Genomic DNA, 22,726 nt, shown 5'->3' with positions numbered 1-22,726 from the left:
TAATAGCATACAATCCTCATTTCCCAGTTAGTAATTTACCATACCCACCCCGCCCCACCCCACTCCCCATATAGAAAACAATACGACATAGGGCTTATCTGATTTATAATATAGGCCACACACGTGTGTTTGAAACTAAATATAAGCATTTTCATCATGGTTTTATTCGTTACAAACATATTCTTTCACCATCTATACACATTGAGGCCCTTCTTTTAGGTGAAAATGATCTATCTTAAATTTGTCTTTCTTGAGTTTGGGACTATTATGTGTTTAAATAACTTAAACGTATAAAACTAAAAAAGCCCTAAAAAATTCGCGCCAAGCGCGCAAAATATTTTTGTGTTTTTAATTCTAATTTCGTCGGAATTAATGAAAACTCCCTCGCTCTACACACAATACATAAGATGATGCCTTAAGATTGAGGTGAGCGGGGTTCGGATAGGCTTGACGAAGGAGGCACTGGACTTGTAATGAATCAAATTAAACAGTGTTTGGCTTTAAGTGTGAGCATATTATATCATCAAATCGAAATTATACAAAATAGCAATTAATGCTAAAACACAGTCAGGTTACAAATAATATATAATATAATAAGTACAAATTAAACTTATATTTTGTTGACGAACATCTTGCTCGATGTATTTGAATCACTCAGTAGGGATGCTGTTGATTCGTAGGTCTTAACACTGTTCACGATTACCAAGTCTTCTGATAGGTGTGGACTCCAATCCTTCACTCAGTATGACTTTGGGAATCTTCTCTCAACACCTGAATTTGTTGAGCAATGGAGAGTGTTAGACAACTAGGTTTCGACTGCTCTCTTTAGCTTAAGAGTAGATGTTGTCTAATGCTCAAGAATTTTCTTATCTTAACATCTAATCTACGGACTAAACTACCAATATTCTCTATACAGGCCTATTATTCATTGGAACAATATAATCAATATATGGATCATGGAATGATTATGATAATAGTCAGTGTTTATCATGTAATAGCATTTTAGCTATAAATGCAAATAATAATTTCATTAACAGAATATAAAGTTACTTAAAACACATAAGGTGAGAGGCAATTTAAGATTAACTTGATAAAAGGGTTGCATATATTATAGACAGTTATATTAAATAATCTAAACATTCAGTTGACTTAACTAAACTGGTTAAGCTAAAAAATAATAAAGCTATGCTGGTCTTATCTGAATTTGTTGAGCAATGGAGAGTGTTAGACAACTAGGTTTCGACAGGAGAACCTACTGCTCTCTTTAGCTTAAGAGTAGATGTTGTGAATTTGTTTGTGAAACAATCTACTTTTATCTGATTCGTTCCCCTCCCTAATTATCGACAACATTCCTGAGACCTTTTGTTAGGTCACATTACAGGGTATAATTACCCTTCTAGGAGACGAGTGGCTGACCATTTAGATAGTAGTTTATACCAATACATAGCCAGTGGTTATCAGAGGCAAGGTGAATAATCCCATTAATTATTCTTATGGTCAGCAAGCTTCTTTGTCTTGTCTATCTTGGAATTTAGGGAGGTAGGGGAGTTATTTTAAATACTTTCCCTTCTGTACCATTTTGTGTACACTGGTTACACTAAATTTAAAATTTAGTAATAATATTGACTTATAGCAATTTCAATTGAAAGAGTTTTTGTGTATGTTTTTGCAGCACTTCCAGGGTTGTACGATGCGCCCTCTGTCGAGTACAGTGCTTCAAGTATCCATGTAATTTGGACAGCCTGGGACAGAAATCATGATTTTGGTAACAGAAATTCTAGCAGTTACGCTTTGAAATACTGGAAGACGTTATCAACGGATGAAGCAGCAACGATTGATAACATAACGGATACTCGAATAGACATCAGCATTTCGTTGATAGATTACAATCAATCTTACAGTGTGACTGTGTCAGTAAATGCTGATATTGACGGCGTGTCAACACAAGGAATTGCTAGCCCAGTCACGGCATTCAGTCCTATTGGTAAACTGCACTATTATAATCTCTGTTATTTAGTCAGTCTGGAGAGTATTTTATTTATTTGGAAATAGACGTGACACAGTTAATATTATACATACTATAAGTAAAAAATGAAATAGTATTTTTAAATATAATATTTGTAAATAATAATAATGATAATAATACAGTAATTAATATTTTATTTCATTCGATTTTCTACTGAAATCATACTGATACATAAACAAATATTCCAGTAAGAGAACGTGTCAACAGGTGCACCTCTAACTAAACCGACACGTTCTCAAAATGCACTTTTTCTTTTCAAATGTAGTAACAGCTAATAATAATAATAATAATAATAATAATAATATGATAATGATAACTGAATGTGGATGAGGGTGATGATGAAAAAATGATGATGTCGTCGATGATGATGATGATGGTAGACTTGCCACGGAAGTCTTTAATTTATGGATTTTTCGTAGTATTAGTGCATTTCGGAATGCGCCACCAGCGTCAGTTTATGTTGAGAAACTTTTTTGATGAGAATTAGATCCCAGAAAAAGTATACTATGGAACGCCATGCAAATAAGTAATATGGAACACCATTTGTGCCAAAATCGATTTATTCTTAAGCATTTCAACTGATTAAGACAAAGATTAGGGACTGGAACCCAGTCTAACGATGATGGCAACTATGACGAATACTTGATTTTAGATACATTCATGTGAAAAAGAAACTACTTTACTTATCATTTCGAAATTGAAGCTAATCCTTGATATTTTTCAGAGCCTCCATCCTTTTCATGTAACCCGTGTAACTTCACTCGACTTGCAAACTTTTCCACTGTTGTAACGTGTGATATTTGGAGTTTCAATGCACACAGCGGTATGGGAATTGTACAAGGGTACACTATAGAATATTGGAACGTGAACACACCAAGTATTTTGTACTCAGTCAGTGTAGATGAACCTGATCAGTCGCGAAGTTATACGGTTCTACTACCTGAAGTGTATGTGTACTACTCGTTCAAAGTAGTTGTGATGGCAAACTTTGAGCACAAAGGTGTATATATATATGGAACACGAAGCTCCTCTCTGAGCATTCCAAAAGGTTTCATGTTTTTTTTTTTTTAGCTCATTTTCAGTCAGGACTATATGTATTTAATGCTAGATTGTTTTTATTTATCTCTAGTTTTTATCTATTGATAATAGATAATTATTAATACATAATCAACACTTTAGCGCCTTTGATGAGAAAAAATCTTTATTATCTAATTTCTCATTTACATCTCGGTTTTTGATGACACACTTAATTCTAAGTCAGTAGGCAACTTTCGTAAAAATAGATAATTAAAATCAGCATTTATGAACGCATTACTTATTGCTACATCAAATCCAAAGTTATTTTTTTAATTGTTTATCTGTTTTAGTTAAGGTACCTGATATTACAGCATTTAGTGCAGTATATATTCTAGACAGTGATGAAACTGAAACGGAAATGCATGCTTACACCGGCCTTGAGGAGGGCTTCAACGACAACGTCATATTTGGTGTCGGTTTATGGGTTGACGACAACGGGACACATTATGGAGAAAAAGAGTTAGTAAATCAAGAGAACACAGTAGACAATTCTATATTCACTTATGGTACGACTTATACCAAATGCACAGGAATTGGTAGTAAGGCCCTGTACTGTACCCTTAAATTTCCCTCTGCTCTTGGTGTACGCCGAGTCGGTGTAAAATACATGTGGACAAAATTTGAAGGTTGCAGTGCTTCAGCGTCAATGGTGTTTCTAGCAAATAAAGGTCAGTGTATATATTCACACAATCTAAATTTTACGAGACTTGTATTAGGCGGTATTGAAAAGAATCTGGCATGTTTAATTGAAAATACTAATCTTGATTTTCATAATTTCGATACTAGGATTTGCATCACCTATATCGCGACATGTCTATGTTCCATTATAAATGAATCATTAATGAATGGTAGGCCTAATGGCTCCAAACGTGGAAAGTTTTATTGACTAATCCATATACAAAGGTAAAGGCAACAAACAACGCCCTAAAAAATAGACCCATATCAGTGGTATGCCATATAGTTAAAATTGATGAATAGTTAAGTTCAAGATCAATTTATTACATATTTCAATGAAAATGACCTTATAAAATGTTGACCTATATACTGTTACTGGCTAGTTCACCGTGTAATAGCTGATGATTGGCTAGTAATCCGGTAATGACCGCGAAATGATAGCCACGTGCTTTATCGACATTGCAAAGTATTTTGATACCATAAATTGTGCATTACTACTAGCAAAAAAATTGAAAACTATATGGATGTAAAGGAAACGAGTTATTGTGGTTTCAAAAGTACTTGGCTGGAAGGAAGTAAATAGTTAAATGTCCCAATAACACATTGCTTTATTATACTTTTTTTGTAAGAGGAGGGGCCCTTATAGATCAGGGGCTCCTGAGCTCGGAGGCCAATGTTCAATGAATCTGCTGAACCTGCTGTATACGCCACTGTGCGGGTGTTATACCAAGGTCTTTTTTCCTATGGTCATACACAACCAACTACATTACATAGGCCTAGACTCTTAGGCCTATAGTAACACCAGAAAAAAAAATTAATAGCCGAACAATAGTGTTTTTTTTTATTTTTGTTAATATAAACAATTTATATTTACTGTAAAATTTCTAGTAGAAAACCTGGGTCACTATTCCTTTGTTTTAGTTTATGGATGCGTTACGATGTAGCTCAATTTCCATACAATCGCTACACAGTTGCTGCAGCTTTTTCAATGCAATCCTTGCACCACGTAGCTGTCGTCCGACACAATTGGGAACGCTCCCTGATTCAACTGACCAATCAGCGTCGCCAAAGGAGTCGGCGATTGCGTGTAGCGATTTTTTTTATTTATTTTTATTTTTTTGTATAAAAACCAGGCTTTAGAGTGTAGAGAGTAATGAGTCCTATTATTAAGCATAAATTAGGCATTTTAAAATATTTATTCACCCAAGTTTACGTATGCCTGTGATTGGATTTAGACTATTCGGTGTAAACAAAAACACCAAGTCGCGAAAACATGAAAGTCTGAAGAAAACTTCTATCCAGTTGGGTCCTTCTGGTGGTGGTTGAGCAGTATACCGGGAGACAATCCCTTACTCTTTCTGTAGAGTGTGCTGCTTAACCAGTAAATGAGAGTTGCCAAAGTAGCATTTAAACCTTTACAATTAGTATTGATAAGTAAACAAATAGTCATTAATAGATCACACGCATCCTTAATCATAAACATTGCCACCATCAGAAGTGAGGTAGTTGTAGTGTCGGATCAGTAAAACTAGCAAGGTTTTCTGAGACAAATTCATGAACAAAATGTTACCAGCGCTATCCCATGACCATATTCATCTTAGAGTGGTTGGTCATCATTTAACATGAAATTATTGAATGGGTTACTATCCTAGTATGGGTCAATAATTATATAATATGTGTGTGTAAGTGGGGAGGGGGTGTTGTGTGTGTGTGTGTGTGTGTGTGTGGGTGGGTGTGTGACAGTGTGTGGGAGGGAGAGGAAGTGTGAAGGTGTGCTTGGTGTACAATTGCATAATCTATATTTGTAATTTGTAATATGGTTAGTCTTAGAACTAAAGAATGTAATAATAAACTTAGATTTGTGAAGAAAATCACAAAATTCTGAACTGTTAATTTCCTCTATGCATAAACTTAAGATACAGATACTGTCTTAATTTTTAACCGTATAAACAGAACAAAATCTTCTATATAAATCCAGTATAGTCTCAAACAATTAAGCTTCCCTGCTAACTTTATACCAAACTAAAGGGATCTCAAATCAAAATAATCCTATGTTTGCTTTTTCATTTCTTGTCTAGGCACCATTGTACCAGAGCATCGAACCATTACAACAAGTATTGGTGACACAGTTAAGCTGGTAATGATGATTCATGATAGTATAAATCTCAGTAGCTTACGATGGAAGAAAGATGGAGGATCCGATATCATAGAGTGGGCAGGGTTAAGCAACGCGACCATTGAAAACGTTCGGCAAAAAGACGCTGGTATTTACGAATGTTATCCGGAAGGACGACGGCACAAGGGTCAACACGCTATAGTACGAGTAATTGTTCGAGGTAAATTTTAGTTCAGCATCTTTACCCTCGTTTTCACATACACTACTGAGGTGTCAAACTGCCTTGCCATACGAAGTACACTGCTCTTTTTTTGTGTGGCTTGTGCGAGTTAACTACTTTAACCGCCTTTAATTCCCACAGAATTTTCACATTCACTTGGCTCATACCGTTTATGTGAATTGCCAATTATTGTTACACAGGGCCCGCTGGCACCCACCCCTGGGTGGTGACAGCGTGGTGGTGGTATGTTACTCTTCAGTGTATTTTTTATTGAATTTGTTTGTACATATACCTTGTGTTTGTTTAAATAAAGACATAACTTGTTGACTTTCCAAACAATCGCATTAGAGTGTCCTCGTGGGAAGTGTCTACCTCCAGATTGTAAAATTGACTGCCCTGTATGCTATAATGGGGGCGTGTGTTCTGCTCAATTCGGACCTTGTATCTGTCCCCCGGGCTTCAAAGGAGATAACTGTGAAGAAGGTAAGGCTAATACTGCTTAAATCGTGCTATCATTTTGCTGTATACTCCAGTCTCTATTAACACTCAGTAATTCTTATATTCTCTTACCTCGTTAAAGTTTTGATTTTTAAGTTCTGTTTATTGATTGTCATTTACAATAACAAATGATATTATTTGCTCTCATGAAAATAATAATATTATATAAAACATAGTAAAATCATTATAGAGAATATCAAATTCGTATTATCTATAAATATATAAAAAGAGAATTAGTCTAATCAATTAGTAATCAATCGACCAATATTGTGTTTCTGTTTCGTGTTTTTAAGAAAACATATGGAATATTCTTGGTAGACGAAGTATTTTAAACACGTTATTCTTATTCGAATTTCAAGCATACAATGATAATCTTAAGGCTCTGTGACTAATTATACTATAAAATGTGGGCCTAATATGACAATTTATTGAATGAAAACAGAACTCTAACGCTGTTTTTTGTTTTTGTTTTTGTGTTTTTTAAGCGTGTGGTAATAATAATTGGGGACGCGATTGCACTATTATATGCAACAGTACAGGTACAACCAATTGTAAAGGATCTTTTTTTTGTCCACCTGACCCTGTTGGTTGCTCGTGTATGTCAGGATACGACGGTCTTGATTGCAGCAGAGGTAACATTCACAGCATTTATTTCAATTGTTGCTCTATTACGTTTTATTAGTATATTATTTATTAACAGTATTACAACAGCTTAAACGCAGAAAACGTCTACATCTTTTGTCTGCAAGTGTACACACAATTATTAATTTATTTATAAAATGTCCTAGAACGAACGAACGAATGAATGACAAACAAGCCATCCATTCATCGACCCATCCTTCAATCCATCATCCAGCCTTACATCTATTTACGTATCTAATCATCCATCCAGTATTCATTCATTCATTCATCTATCCAGCTATGCATTTAAATTTTCCTCATTATCCTAACTATCCGCCCACATATCTATCTATCCACCCATCCATTTTACCAATCAATCCAACAATCCATCTATCTATAAATTCATGCATCAATCGATCAGTCAATCAACCCATTCATCCATCCATCCATCAATATATCCAACCATCCATCCCATCCATCTATTTTTGTATATATCTATTCATCTACCTATTCATCTGTTCATCCAGTTAATTGTCCATCCATTTATCCATTCATTATCCTAAAACGTAAAAAAAGTAAAATAATAAAGAAAAGCCTGTCACTGGCCTTTTATTATATAGAATTAATCATACACAAGCATATCTAAATCAGACCCATAGGCAGGGGGTGCACAGGGTGCAGACGCACCGCCCCCCCCCCCCAATTCCAAAAGGTCCACTTTTTAAAACCTATGGTTTCACAAAATCGTTCCTAATTATCACAAAATGCTATAGCATGCATTGCATTATATATTTGTTAGCTTATCTAACCGTTGATTTTTAATAATGTGGTATGAAATTTGTTAGAAATTGATCATCTCCGGTGATTGCAGATTGATCTATATAATATGAAGAATGTTGTCTATAGGCCTGCAGATGTACAGGACATAATAACGTTACTTTTTCAGGTCCCAAAAAAACCCAAATTAATGAAAACTTTAATGAATATTCATGAAATATGTGTTTGAGAAATCTATTATGCAAGACCCTCAAAATGCTACTTTGTCGCTTTACTCACAAACCCCTCCATGCCTCTGCCCCTGGACCACCAAATTTCAAAAAGTCCACTTTTTAAAACCTATTATTTCACTAAAATCGTTCCTAATTTGCCCGCTCTTCTACCCTTTGATTTTTAATAATGTGCTACGAAATCTGTTGGAAATTATCAGCTCCAGTGATTGTAGGCCAACAGATGTAAAGGACATAAATAATTATAATTTCACAGTGGTGGATTGAAAGGGGGAGAGCTCCCTAAAATTATAAAAGAAATGGAGAAAACAGAAAAATCATCATTAAAGTTTATCTGAGAGTGCCATTTCCGGCCACTTTGAGGTGCCATAATCATAAATTTTCTTAACTTCAGCCCCAACCATGGTGGGGCTGAGGTGGTATTGACCATCTGTCTGTGCAAGTTTCTCCCTTCACCCTACCCTCTATTTCTCCTGATTTACTGTAGGTCCCTAGACGATACTCAAATGAATGAAAATTTAAATAGGATATTACAAATTATGGATGTTAGAAATTCAATAAAAAAGGCCCTCAAAATCTTAATTTGTCAGAGCTTCCAGAAGATTCGCCCCACCCTTGCGGGGATCCATAGACAGTCACCCATCTTAAGGTCCACTTCAGTTCAGTTCACTTCAGAAATCCTGCCTACGGGCCTGTATATTATTTATATACATAAAGATACTGTTTGCGATTTAAACATTTAATTTGAAGATGTATTCTCGTTGATGTGACTTAGCATGTGACACAGAAATAACTGGCAAGTATGGACCAGGATGCCTTCTTGACTGTCACTGTAACGCTACTGAATGTCGGCCATCAGAGGGTTGTAACGAAGACGCCATTTGTCATTCTGGTTACATTGGAACGCGTTGTCTAGGTTTGTAAAAACTCAGTTTTAATACAAAACGAGTTAATAATCCTGATATAACCAAGATTTGGTTCTCTGGTAAAGAATTTATCCTCAAAGTTGATAACAAAAAAAGATAGGCGTTATCATGCCTACGTATAAAGAATATTCAGCTGAAAAAAATATGCACATTTTATAAGTTTGCTCTTTTGTCTTTCATAATAAATATTTTATCATTATCTTTATAGTTATTATTAGCGTCATTATTGTTTAAATAGTTTTGTAATGGTTAATTTTGTTATCAATGCAATCATTAATGCTATATCATTTATATATATTGTAACATGTTTAACTGTCCGAGCCTCGATAGCAGTTGGATCGGCAACGGTGCTATTCCATTGACTTTACCAAGGAGGTACTTAAGAGATAAATAAAGAAAATCGTACCACCAGATACCTGTATTCAATCTAGAGAGCAACGTTTTATGGTACATTCTGTATCCATTAACAGGTGAAAAAAACCTCAAAAGCAGTTCTCCTGGATAAGTGTACTATATAAATCCTATTAAGTAAAAACTAAAATAAAATTTATTGTTATTTAATTTTTTATTTAATTTATTTATTATTATTTTTTTTTTGTTTATTTCATTTTTGTTATTGTTATTGCTATTATTATTTATTATTTCTGTTGTTTCTGTTGCTGTTGTTGTTATCATTCTCGTTATCGTTACTAATGATTACTGTTTGTTGAATTTTGGTTTACCTTATATCAGAGAGGGACCCGGATGTTGAATGCCCCAATGGATTTTATGGCCCACAATGCACCAAAATATGTCATTGCCGAAGCTTGTCGAAATGTGATCGAAATAATGGAAGTTGCCATGATGGTGATGTTTGTGAAGACGGATGGGCCGGATTAGGATGCCAGCAAGGTTAGATAGTTACCGGTATAGCATGGATATAATACCTTCATGGTTATACAATATGCATTAAAATTGCAAATCATCCCTTTTATTGGAATGTTATTGATGCAAACTGTATTTTTTAAAAGCTCCTTCAAGCAGTTGGTAAACAATGTGACTTGGCTCATGGGTTAATTCGTATATTGTGTTTATTGACTTTTTATCTGCTCTATCTGCATTCGCCTCTTCTGCAATATAAGTTTGCTCCAAGCCCCTAGCAAGTAGGCTTAATCATGAGAGTTTACTTGGAGCACTCTAAATGATAAAATCCCGTCCGTGTATTTTTTTGTGTGTGTCTATCCAATCCAGCAGTTTTACGTTGTAATAACGTTTGGTTCTAAACCCTTATTCAACACATACATACGTATTTATTCCAACTTGAGAAGGTTGCTGTAACATTGTGTTAACGTTATTTTCAGTGTGAAAAAACGCAATTGCGACATTCACAACGTTCTTAAATGTTTAATATAGTAAAGTTTGTGTTTATTTTGGTTTTACGTGGAACCCTAATGTTTCCCCAGTGGCGTAGCTTGGGGTCAAGGGTGGGGGAACGTGCCCCGGGCGCAGGTTTGAGGGTGCGCTGAAATGGGAACATGAAATAAAAAAAGCATCAGCATTTTTTTGGAAAAAACACTACGAAATTTTTTACTCTTGCACCCGGGCGCCAAAACATCGAGCTACGCCACTGTTTCCCACGGACAGGTTCAGCATCATACGAAGTTAAACGGCATGATCTAATATTGCTGCCATTCAAAAAAAAACATTTTTAGTTTTATATTTTTTTTTAATTTTCATTTTTTAAAGAACATAAACTTCTAAGTAAGATATATCTATGTATAATATATCAACTGACTGTATACACGTACAGCTAATAATTGGCCTTAAAATATTTAATAATTGACAGGAAAGCGATAATGTCCTAGCTTTGTTCTTTTATATTATATTAGTTTTATTTAGTAGCCTATTTTAGGCTAATAAAGCTTTGTCAAACCTTCAAATTTTATGTGACAAATCAATGTGATACGCTTACAGTTGGTTGTAATAAAACATCATCATGCCCAGAGGCACATCATTTGTCACAAATTAATGATGATTTTGTGTTACACCTATATGGACATATCACAGTTATTTTTCACATAAGATTATTTCAGAATTTGAAATGTTTAACATCTTTATATCCAGTTCTTCCTGCCCTGAGTGATGCTCCACTAGTGAGAATGTTTCTAAATACCTGTAATGTCGAGATTAGTTGGTCAATCTGGAGTCTGGACAATGACTACGGCCGTGGAAACGTCCACAGTTACCAGCTGGAATACTGGCCAACTAGTCACATCACCGATTTAGTTGTTTTAAATACCACAATGGACACGGAAATGAACATATCGAGGACACAAATGAACAATAACACAGAATATAGTTTCACAGTAAAGGTTGTTACTGATGTTGAGGGTGTGTTAGTGGTTGGAAAACCTAGTCCACTGGCAGTTCAGATATGTAAGTATTATAACACCAAGAAGGTATACGTCCTTGATTTCGTTGTTAACACCGTCATTGGGTATTTTGAAGACGCTTAAATTTTATAGAGCATTATTTATATACATTTGTACATTTATTTATATTACCTAGCCAAAACATTTCTTCAACTCAGATCAACAACAATCAATTTTAAATATATAATATAATAAGCTATAATTTAAATCAATACTGATAATTATGATTAATAATTATTGTGGGGTTATGGAGCGTCCTCGTCGCCAATTCAACCACCACCAAACAGTGGACACGATAAGAAGATAATTAATATTGTTAATATAATTCTGGTTTATTATTACTGCATGTCACCACCATTGTGATTGTCATTATCTCCTTCATGGACATTATAATTGCAATTATATTTATTATCATAGATATTGTGATTGTTATTGAAAGTTTTTATAATCAATAGAAATTTATTTTGTTGTTACATTACTTGTCCTCAAATTGAAAAAGCAAGCATGTAGATTTTGTTATTTCTTAGAATTATGTATTAATAAAAATAGAATATTTAAAATCAACTATTATTTTCTAAATCCAGATCTTTCAGATCTTCAAGATCTTCCAGCTCTAAGCAATGCTCCACTCTTCGAAGTGTTTGCGAATTTTTTCAATATCAGTTGGTCGATCTGGAATTTTTACAAGGAATATGACTGTGGAACCGTTGACAGTTATCAGTTGGAATTTTGGCCAACTAATGATACCAGCGATTTAGTTCTTTTAAATGTTGCAATAGGCACCGAAACGAGCATAACATGCGCAGATATAAAATACAACACGGAATACAGTTTCACAGTAAAGGTTCTTACTGAGGTCGACGGTGTATTACTTGTTGGAAAACATAGTCCGCTGGCATTTCATCAGATATGTAAGTATTGTACATAATCCTGCAGGGATTCTACAATCATCGTTACGTCATCTGTATACAACGCATATTACGTATTAAATATAATTAGTTTATAATCGTACTTGGTAATTTAATACCATAAATATCTATATTTATTCTAATTTTGATTTATGTAAACGTATTTGAGTAAGACTAATCATTATCTATTGTTTTGTTTTAACTGGTATATTGTTTTATCGGAGATGAATAAAATGTCCTTGGACTAACACTAGGCTATGCAGATCACAGTTAATGAATCGCAAAACAAAACTCCCCTAGTACGAGATATTGTCAACACACATTTGGCACTATTTGTGAGAAAATGGCCTCTACTTACACACCGTTCTTGCACTGTTAACAATTTATATAAAAAATTCCGATCATATTATGTAGCAAAACAACATGAATGTTGTAAATTAATATATTATTTTCTGTACTGGCCTTTTCGTGTTAATACACAACAAAACATTGTACATTTACTTAATGTTGTAGGTATACAAAAATACAGACTTTTATGATTTTGCATAGCTCCTTGTTAATTCACATACTTTTTTTTTTGTTAATTAACAACAGTTGTGTTGTACCTTACAAATTTTGTCCACGTTTTTATCACGCGTTGTTTGTGTACGACAATATACTTTATATTTACTGAATGTTGCAGAAATGTAGACTTTTCAATAGTTTCTTAAAATTCTTGTTAATTTATAGTTTGCTGTAATATAAGCTATACTATAAATCAATACAGATAATTTTGATTAATAATATTGTGGGGATTGGTAAAAGCGTCCTCGTCGCCAATTCAACCACCACCAAACAGTGGACACGATAAGAAGATAATTAATATTTTAAATATAATTATGGTTATTATTGTGTGTCACCACCATTGTGATTGTTATTATCACATTCATGGACATTATCATTGCAATTATATTTATTATTTATTATCATAGATATTGTTATTGAAAGTTGTTATAATTAGTAGAACTTTATTTTGTTGTTACATTACTTGTCCTCAAATTGAAAAAGCAAGAATATGTAGATTTTGTTAATTCATAGAATTATGTATTATTAAAAACAGAATATTTAAAATCAACTATTATTTTCTAAATCCAGATCTTCCAGCTCTAAGCAATGCTCCACTCATCAAAATGTTTGCGAATTATTTCAATATTAGTTGGTCGATCTGGAATTTTTATAATGACTACGGCTGTGGAACCGTTGACAGTTATCGGTTGGAATTTTGGCCAACTAATGATACCAGCGATTTAGTTGTTATAAATGTTACAGTAGGCACCGAAACGAGCATAGCGTGCGCAGATATGAACTACAACACGGAATACAGTTTTACAGTAAAGATTCTTACTGACGTCGACGGTGTATTACTGGTTGGAAAAGCTAGTCCGCTGACATTTCATCAGATATGTAAGTATTGTACATCATCCTGCAGGCATATTACGATCATCGTTACGTCATCTGTATACAACGCATATAACGCATTAAATATAATTAGTTCATAATCGTATTTGGTAAGTTAATACCATAAATAATCATGTTTATTCAAATTTTGTTTTAATGTAAACGTGTTTGAGTAAGACTAATCATTATGTATTGTTTTGTTTTAACTAGTATATTGTTTTATCGGAGTGGAACAAAATGTCCTTAGACTAACACATGCTATGCAGATCACAGTTTAATGAATCGAATATAAAACACAACTCTCCTTGTACGAGATATTTTCGACACATTGTTGCCACTATTTCTGAGAAAATGGCCTCTACTTACACACCGTTCTTTACTACCATCAATGATGTAATACATTCAGAAAAGCTAATCATTTGGTGATGTCGAAGATGTTATGTCGAGTGCAAAATGGCCTGGAGTGAAAAAGACGAGTATTTTAACAATCATGTAGCAATCATTTCAAATAATATTATTTTTTATATTCTTGTATTTAATAGATCCGCCGGTTCTACAAAATCCACCATCTTTTATTTCACGCAGTTCACTTGGTATCAACGTCAACTGGACCGAGTGGGCATTCAATCGTGATGATGGCATTGGATGTGTAACTGGTTACGTTGTTGAATGGTGGGATGCAGTGGAAGCCTGGAATATCAGCAACAACACATTTAATGGAAAGCCTTCTGAAGGAATACTCATCCCTGATATTCCATACTATACTACTCTGGTTTTGCAAATCAAAACGCTCTATAATAAAAGAAGCAGTGAAGTCATCGGATTACCAAGTCCATTACTGGTTATATTTAGAGGTGAGTAGGACATTTAAAAGATAAACATCTTTCCATTGTGTTTATGACAAAAACAACTCTTTAACAGGATAATTTTTAATGTGCCTAAGCCATCTTGCTGCTCTTTCCTTTTGTGTTTAATTGTTATAATCTGTATAGTTGTCTTTGTTGTTTGTGTGACTGTATTGTGATGCACTTGGTTCCTGAATAATAACTGATTTTGTGCCTACCATTGTTTTCCTGAATTATTAAGGCTTGGCTTGCGCTTCATAACCGCAAGGGAAAGGCGCAATATTTATATTTATTTTATTTTATTTAAAACATCTTTAGACAGGATAATATATACAGGCGAGATCTTACCGCTGTTTTACAATATGGTCCTGCAAAAACACTGTACAATAATAAGAACAACATGTAACCAGCACAATGCAATAAAATAAGAATAGTAAAAACTTTAGTGGAAAACTATCCCCCGCCGGACACCAACCCTGTACTTCTAAGTCAAGGTCTTGGGGCCAGGTATTACTGCTAAGGTTAAGCTTAACTACATAACTTAATTACAATATTGTAAAAACTAGGTTTGGGGCTGGGATCACAACTTCAATCATAACTACAAACCGAACTCAACAATGGTAAAAACTATCCCAAGCCGGACACCATCTCGGTACTTCTGAGTCAAGGTTTCGGGGCCGGTATTACAATTTTTAACCTAACTATACAAAATTAAAAACTATACAATGGTAAAACTAGGCCCCGCCGGACACCATCCCGTTACTTCTGAGAATATAAATACCCAGTACCAGCAGTGTTTCAAATTATTAAACAAAAAAGAACAAAATCAGTGACAAAAGTTAATTTGTTTACTGAAAAGGTTTTTCTTTCGTAGTCAAAATCCTCTTCTGTTACGTTTGGTATTAAAAATTAGCAGGCCTAGGCCAAATAGTCCAACAGCATAGGAGGCTTTCTTCTTTCTATATATAGCCCGATGATGACCTATGGTCGAATGTGCTCGTATAGAATTTCAGCTTTAAGCAGATAAATAAACTATGTTTGAATTCTTTATACGTATTTGCTCATTTATTTAAAGAGGAATGTCCGTATGGCTGGAAGCAATTCGAAAAAACATGCTATTTGTTTGGTGAAAATGTCAATAATTGCGATGACGCAAACTCGTTTTGTCAAAAAGAGAGTGCAAAATTGGTATCAATTACATCACGAGAGGAAAAAGATTTTGTATTGTCACAATCAAGCAACATATCCCATGAATACTGTTGGATTGGGGACTGGAACTGGACACAAGGTTAGAATTTGGAGTCTCATTTCAGATTTAAACTTTGACGTGGTTTTTACCAAGATGACAGTAGCTTTCCTCCACTGATCTTTCTTATAATAGCTGGATTGTTCATCATACAATCATTGTACAGAATATAAATAAAACCACCGGCGCCATGTTAAGAAGCCCAAATGACGTATATAAATTTAAATATAAAGAAATTATTTTGTTTTCACATCCTCTAACCACTCAACACGACTGTCTGTGCAGTAAAACAAAAACGTGTGCATTGTTGATGATCGTCACTCCGATTCAAAATTTGCGCTGTGATGACGTATTGTCGCTTTTTGAGTTCTCCAGCATGGCGTCGGTGACTTCACTAAAAACCAGCTAATTGTCAATCCAGTTGTTATAGTAGAGATCAGTGGTAAACTCGTGTACTCACTGCGCCCGACTGTCTGTAAAGAAGGCAACGCCACAACGCGCGCATAATGGGATTGTCTTTTTATGACGATCAGTCAGACTTCCACCGACAGTCAGCAGACGACGTCTCGTCGTCTAGCGTTCACAGGAAGCATAGTTGGATTGTCGTATGACGGTCGTACGATGTCGTACGACGCAGTGAGTGCCCGGCTTAAAAAACAAATGAATTACTCATAAATAAAAGAAATTAAGGAATTTTAAGGTTGTTGTTTAGTGCCTTAAATACAATATAAACAACTGGATAAATATAGTGCTTAAATAGGAACAAAATGTTATAATCGTATCAAGCATAGCCCTTCAACGAAATGTTCCTCATTAATTCAGTTGTATGAAGAAAAGTGTCTCTAGGAGGATCCGAACTTGCAACTTCTTGCTGTCAGGGTGGGTGTCACATCCATTAGACAATGCATACCTATATGATATACGACTCCTTTAATTGTGTTATTTTATCGTTTAGACGGGGAAGGAAAATGTACACAATTTTACCCAACTTCTGTCTCCTGGTCCGACGGCCCTTGTGAAAGCAATCAAACAAGAGCCGTCTGTGAGAAAGGTAGGTTCACTCATGCTAAATTTATCATTACTGTTTGTGCACTACAATATTCCTTTTTCAAAAGTAACCAGCTCGAGAATGTGTACCGAATTAAAAGATAATTTTTTATATTTACAATAATATGATTATTTGTATTATTATTATCATTAGGCTACTGATGTATTTTTGTTTGTTTGTTCATATTATTTTTGTTCACCAAACTACCATTTCTTTTTTCTTAAAAGACAATAAAATTTATATTGTATCTTATAATTTTCCACACATTCTGAGGTGGTTACTACTTAGGATTGTATATTGTTTAGTAGATGTTAAGGTGGTGAAACACATGCAAACTTCGGCGTTACAACATAATCCAACAATATTACAGTATCACAACTTTTTCTTATTTAACAATTATTTTTATTAGTTTTTTTTTTATTAACTAGATGTTCAGAAATTTGGCTGTCTTGATGGAAGTTGGCATGGTTATAAGGATAATTGTTACCGCCATTATAGCAATCTGTCATTATGGCCCACAGCTGTATCTTTTTGCAGAGGGCTGAGAAATGCTGACCTGGCCAGCATCCATTCACAAAAGGAGGATGAGTTTATTCAGACTATCATTCAATACTATGACGGATATTCGTGGATTGGTTTAAATTCTTGTAAGTAATTGTAACACTGCTAGAGTGCATGCATTTTTTAAATTGCTGAATTGAGATCAATATCAAATTGTGCCAGACAGAAAGTCATTGATTCTCATCTTAATAAAGACGAGAATTATCACCTAATCATAATTAATTATTTCATTCATTCATTCATTCATACATTCATTCAATCAATCATTCGTTCATTTATTCATTCATTCATTTTTATTTCATACATTGTCCATAACACATAATAGATACCAGTACAAGTATATTACATAGTTCAACAAAGAAAGAAAAATTAGAAAGCTGAGATTAACCACCGTTCCGTGTACAAAACAGAAAGCCACCTATCATGTAGCTTCGAATCACAATGTACATTGATACAAATAGTGGAAACAAGTACATTACAGCTAGTAACCATAATCTATGAGTCAGTGTTACAAGAAGTAGGCCTACAGTATTACTCACCATACTATGGAAGACTAATTCCTAGCACCAATCTCTAATATTGTTTGTGCTTTTTGCGCTTTGAGAGAAAAGAGGACTTTGAAATTGTGAGACAAATTTTTATCATAGTCAACAATACTGCCATTATATTTGTCAGAAGATTCCTTTTATACAATGGGCAGTGAATCAAAGAACCACAGATACACGGAAGAGTTATAATCACCGATTTTAAAAGTCTATTGTGCTTTACGTTTTTTCCTCTAGCTGACGAGGAACACTGGAGCGATGGAACTTACGTTAACTACAGTGTCATCGAAACTGGTGCAGAAGGTGGGTGCGTTGTATACAGCCAGGAAAATCACGTATTCTCTTGGAAAACTCAACTGTGCGCATCATCACCACATGCGTACGTGTGTAAGGATATGAGAGGTAATATTTATTGTGTTAACTGTCGAATACTGAATTGTTTCTAACGCATTGGTGTAAACAAAATTTGACTAATGGTACGAAGAGTTAACAATATAACGCCTTACAACATATTAGCTCAAATTCTAACATGTTTACTCTTTTCACAGCATTAACAGAAAACAGAATTTTCTTTACAGCATTAACGATATTTTTTTACAGCATTAATCCCGTTTACTCTACAGCGTTAACATTTTATCCACAGCATAAAACAAACTGGAAGTAATTTTTTTCACGTATCTGACCATGATTTATGTTAAAGGGTTAACAAAGTTTTATTTCAGCTACCAAGGAATATTTCCTTTCCACTTGTTCTTTGTCTTTGATTTCAACGGAATTTGCTGTTTGAGTGTTGGATCAATCGATTACTCACAAGAAGACGGGTAAGTAAACACTCTTATTAATCTGATGTTCTTGTTACTATTTACAATAGATTATTTACGAAACAACAATCATATGCACTACTGAAGGGCTACTCGTCAATAATATTGATATTGATAACAACAATAAACTTATGAATTATATTGTTAGAAAAGTAAACATTTAAAAAAATCACAAATATTTCTCTGCTAAACGAATAAACGTGTAAGGTTTTGCATTATCAACCCATAGTGACATACGGTATTGATCTAAACAGGATGGGTGCATTGTTGAAGATGACTTAAATGGATAAGAACACATAATGGTAGGAAATGGAGGCGTTCTCATCAATGACGATATTAGCATTTTTCCTGTAAATGTGCTCTCGAAACTATGTTAATGAGGTACAATGTTGTAATAAAACGTTCTTGTATATTATATATCACGCAAAAATAGTAGTAGTGGTAGTGGTGGTAGTGGTGTTGGTGGTGGTGGTGGTGATGGTGGTGGTGGTAGTAATGGTGGTAGTAAGTAGAAGTAAGTAGTAGTAGGTAGTAGCAGCAGCGGCAGCGGCAGCGGATGCGGCAGCGGCAGCGGCTGCGGTTGTTGTAGTGGTATTATTATTATTATTATCATTATTGTTATTATTATTATTATTATTATTATTATTATTAGTGTTATTATTATTAACAAAGTTTATGGATGTTTTTGTTGCCGCTGCTGTTGTTTCTCTGTTGTTGCTCTTAATGTAGTTTTGGTTGTTGTTGATCATGTTTTTTTCTGTTTTATCATTTCGTAGTCATTGATTCTTAATATATCTTAATTTTATCACAGGAAAGTGAACCCCACGGTGTGACAGCTGGAGAAGTACCACGATTCCCTCTTTATCAAGTAATTGCTGTAAACAGGAAGAACAGGCAATATTTCGCATGGAAAAAGTTGTACTCATAAAATCTTCGTGTTAAATATGACATCCAGGAACATTTTGCAGTTTTTCAGACACCTTTCAAACATTCGGACATTAATTGTATCGATATCAAGAATAGTTTTAGTCCATAATGAAAAACAAAACCAAGAAAAGTTATCCGTATCATTTAACAAAAAACACTGACGTGCGTTGCTGCTTATCTGACCTGAAAAAAAATGTATCTGGCATTGGCTACACATCTAGTTGCTAAAGTTTGTCTTAAAATTGATGTAATAAAATGTAGAATCATGCCTAGTATCGAGTGAGTCATCAATGAATAAATGGTTGGATACCTTAAAAAGGTATTTTTTCAACAGTTACCATCCCAGCAGTTTTAGGAATGAGGAGCTAATGAATATATGAACATACGTTATGAACATTTTCGAGAGATAGAAAAGCAAGAACCTAATTTAACCAGTTAATTTATTTGTAAATAAACAATGAACAAATACGCAGATGATCTGAATTGACATTCTATACAATGTAACTGTACAATTCTGTCTTTCTATTTAGACACACAGTCGCATTTAGTACTAATAATACACACAGTTACAAATCCATACATGATACCTTGTCAACATGGCTGCCAGAACACATGAGTAGCATTTAATATGTACTCCATTGCCCGCTTTGCAAGGCTACTACAAAGACGTTTGTCTGTGTTCAGTATATTATATCTACCTCCATGATTACATTAACCATCAGTGATGCTGTATGAAAATGATTTCTGGAGGCCTTCTCAATTTAAACAGAGAAACTGAACTATTTGTTTTCATAATTCATGCTGGAGGCGTGTTTTCAACATCTTCTGATTAAGTATCACTTCAAAGGAAAACTTATATAAGCTGAAAAATCAATGGTCACAAGTACACTAAAAATTAACTGATTCAAAAATGTTCTTATCCTACTTTGGATACAAGGCGAAAGAGTAAAACGGATGCGTGACTGGAAATGTGATGTGAAGATGACTCTGCAGTGAATAGACACGCATATTACTGAATATTCTAACGCTCTGATTATTCTAACGTGGCGATATCTTTTTCTTTTTTATCTTAAATTCATAGTAGTACACAAGACGGAAAAGTGTGTATAATCTACTACAATTTTCTATAGTGTATGGTAACGGGGTAACCCCATATACAACTTACATGGTGGCACAATTAGCAGATCTATGACATTTATAGGGTACCAGTACATAGGGTACCACAAACGTGATCCCTAGGTCCGGGTGTCTCTTGAGTTTCTCGTAGGGTTAAAATAATTATTGTCTATAGTGCTTCGTCGGATTTCCGAACGGTGGAGGGTTGTAATTTAAAAAAATTATTACAAATCCTTTTAATACTTAATTATGGAGAATAATAGTAAAATAATAATGTATATGATTCTGTTTTTATCCCCTTTTCGATTATTTAAATGTTAATTTATTTTTATTTTTTTTTTGTAAATTGTACGCAATTAAGCCACAAGGTACCTTGCCAATTTTGAAAATGAAATGAATGAATAGCTTAATGGTTTAGGCTATTAGCAATATATATATATATTTTTTTAAGAAAATCATGGCAGGAACAGTGACAGCTTTTAAAAGCAATTTTAGATAGATGAAATAAATATAATTATCTAATCTTCCAACCTTTTTAATGATTCAAAGTCTCCATAGTATGAACATTTTTAAATTTTATTACCAGCGAATTAATTTGTTAATAACTCAATTCGTAGTTGGAAACGCGTATGCTCGTATCAAGGTCAATCGATATAAACACCATACAAATTTCAACATGAGCATATGTCGATAACCTTACCTTAATATATTATTTATATTTCTTCAATTATTCTTTTGAATGGTGAAGTGATTGCCTGGTATGTATATTAAGCGTGTTTTGAATTCTCATGACAAAAGGGCCTAATGGAAAAATACCCGGTCCTACCGAACCAATACCCAATCCAATAATGGAAAAATACCCGACCGAGAGCCTAGTTCTAAGTGTTTGGATTTTATATTATATAGAAAAAAAATACCAATAACAACACTACTATTCCTCCATAGCGTATGTTTTGTGTTAATTTGTGTTAATATTAGGAATTTATTATTATTGTCATTATTATTGTTATTATTATTATTATTATTATTATTGTTGTTGTTGTTGTTGTTGTTGTTTGTTTTATTTCGTTTTTTTATTTAATGTATTCAAATAAAACATTGTATAAACCGACGCAACTGTGACTAAAATAAAATGAAAAACACAAAATATGTAAATATCTTGATAAAAAGAAAATATTATTGTTATTGTTGTTATTATCTTTATCATTTTTATATTTATAATTTTTTATATTTATTTAATTATTTATTATTTTTATTATTATTAATATAGTGTTTGTGTGTATGTGTATAGATCAATTATAAGAACAGTGTGGAATACATATAGAGAAATAATATGTTATATATGTATCAGCCATATTTCATTATGTTCAGTTATATAGAATATGACTAGGGCTATATATATTTATTATAATATCCATAATTATTATTATTATTCTAATTATTATTAGTATTATTAGAGTAGGACTAGTGCCATTTGAGATTTTAAGAATGAATTAATATTTACTTTGATAGTAATTTCAACACTAACAAGACAATTAAAGATGTACCGGTATTGTCTATGCAAAGTACCATCAACTCATTTGAAATTAACATAAAAATTATCAACATGAAATTAGAAAGTGTATAAAAAATGTTTAGCCATTGTTTTAGAGTAAATAAATGACAGAAACACTTCCAGTCACTTGAGTGTTTCTT

General features: G+C 33.7%; 1 protein-coding gene across 1 annotated transcript; it reads left to right on the top strand.

The window, feature by feature from the left end:
* The first annotated feature begins 1,493 nt into the window (after nucleotides 1–1,493).
* On the top strand, nucleotides 1,494–20,771 carry LOC117123151. Its single transcript, XM_033269001.1, has 19 exons — nucleotides 1,494–1,512; nucleotides 1,673–1,984; nucleotides 2,751–3,074; nucleotides 3,394–3,771; nucleotides 5,857–6,114; nucleotides 6,463–6,597; nucleotides 7,098–7,244; nucleotides 9,016–9,156; nucleotides 9,899–10,057; nucleotides 11,270–11,581; nucleotides 12,162–12,488; nucleotides 13,620–13,928; nucleotides 14,465–14,776; nucleotides 15,843–16,055; nucleotides 16,969–17,064; nucleotides 17,490–17,708; nucleotides 18,405–18,988; nucleotides 19,243–19,369; nucleotides 19,800–20,771. Exons 1-17 carry the CDS (start codon nucleotides 1,494–1,496, stop codon nucleotides 18,611–18,613), a joined length of 3,870 nt encoding a protein of 1,289 aa, XP_033124892.1. The 3' UTR covers nucleotides 18,614–18,988; nucleotides 19,243–19,369; nucleotides 19,800–20,771.
* The last annotated feature ends 1,955 nt before the right edge of the window (nucleotides 20,772–22,726 follow it).

The sequence above is a fragment of the Anneissia japonica genome, unplaced genomic scaffold, assembly GCF_011630105.1.
Source record: "Anneissia japonica isolate Jap-2015-1 unplaced genomic scaffold, ASM1163010v1 scaffold842_len44086_cov107, whole genome shotgun sequence".
In the NCBI taxonomy this organism is placed as follows: Eukaryota; Metazoa; Echinodermata; class Crinoidea; order Comatulida; family Comatulidae; genus Anneissia; species Anneissia japonica.
The sequence above is the reverse complement of the archived record's forward strand: the minus strand, read 5'-3'. Positions and strand labels throughout refer to the sequence as shown.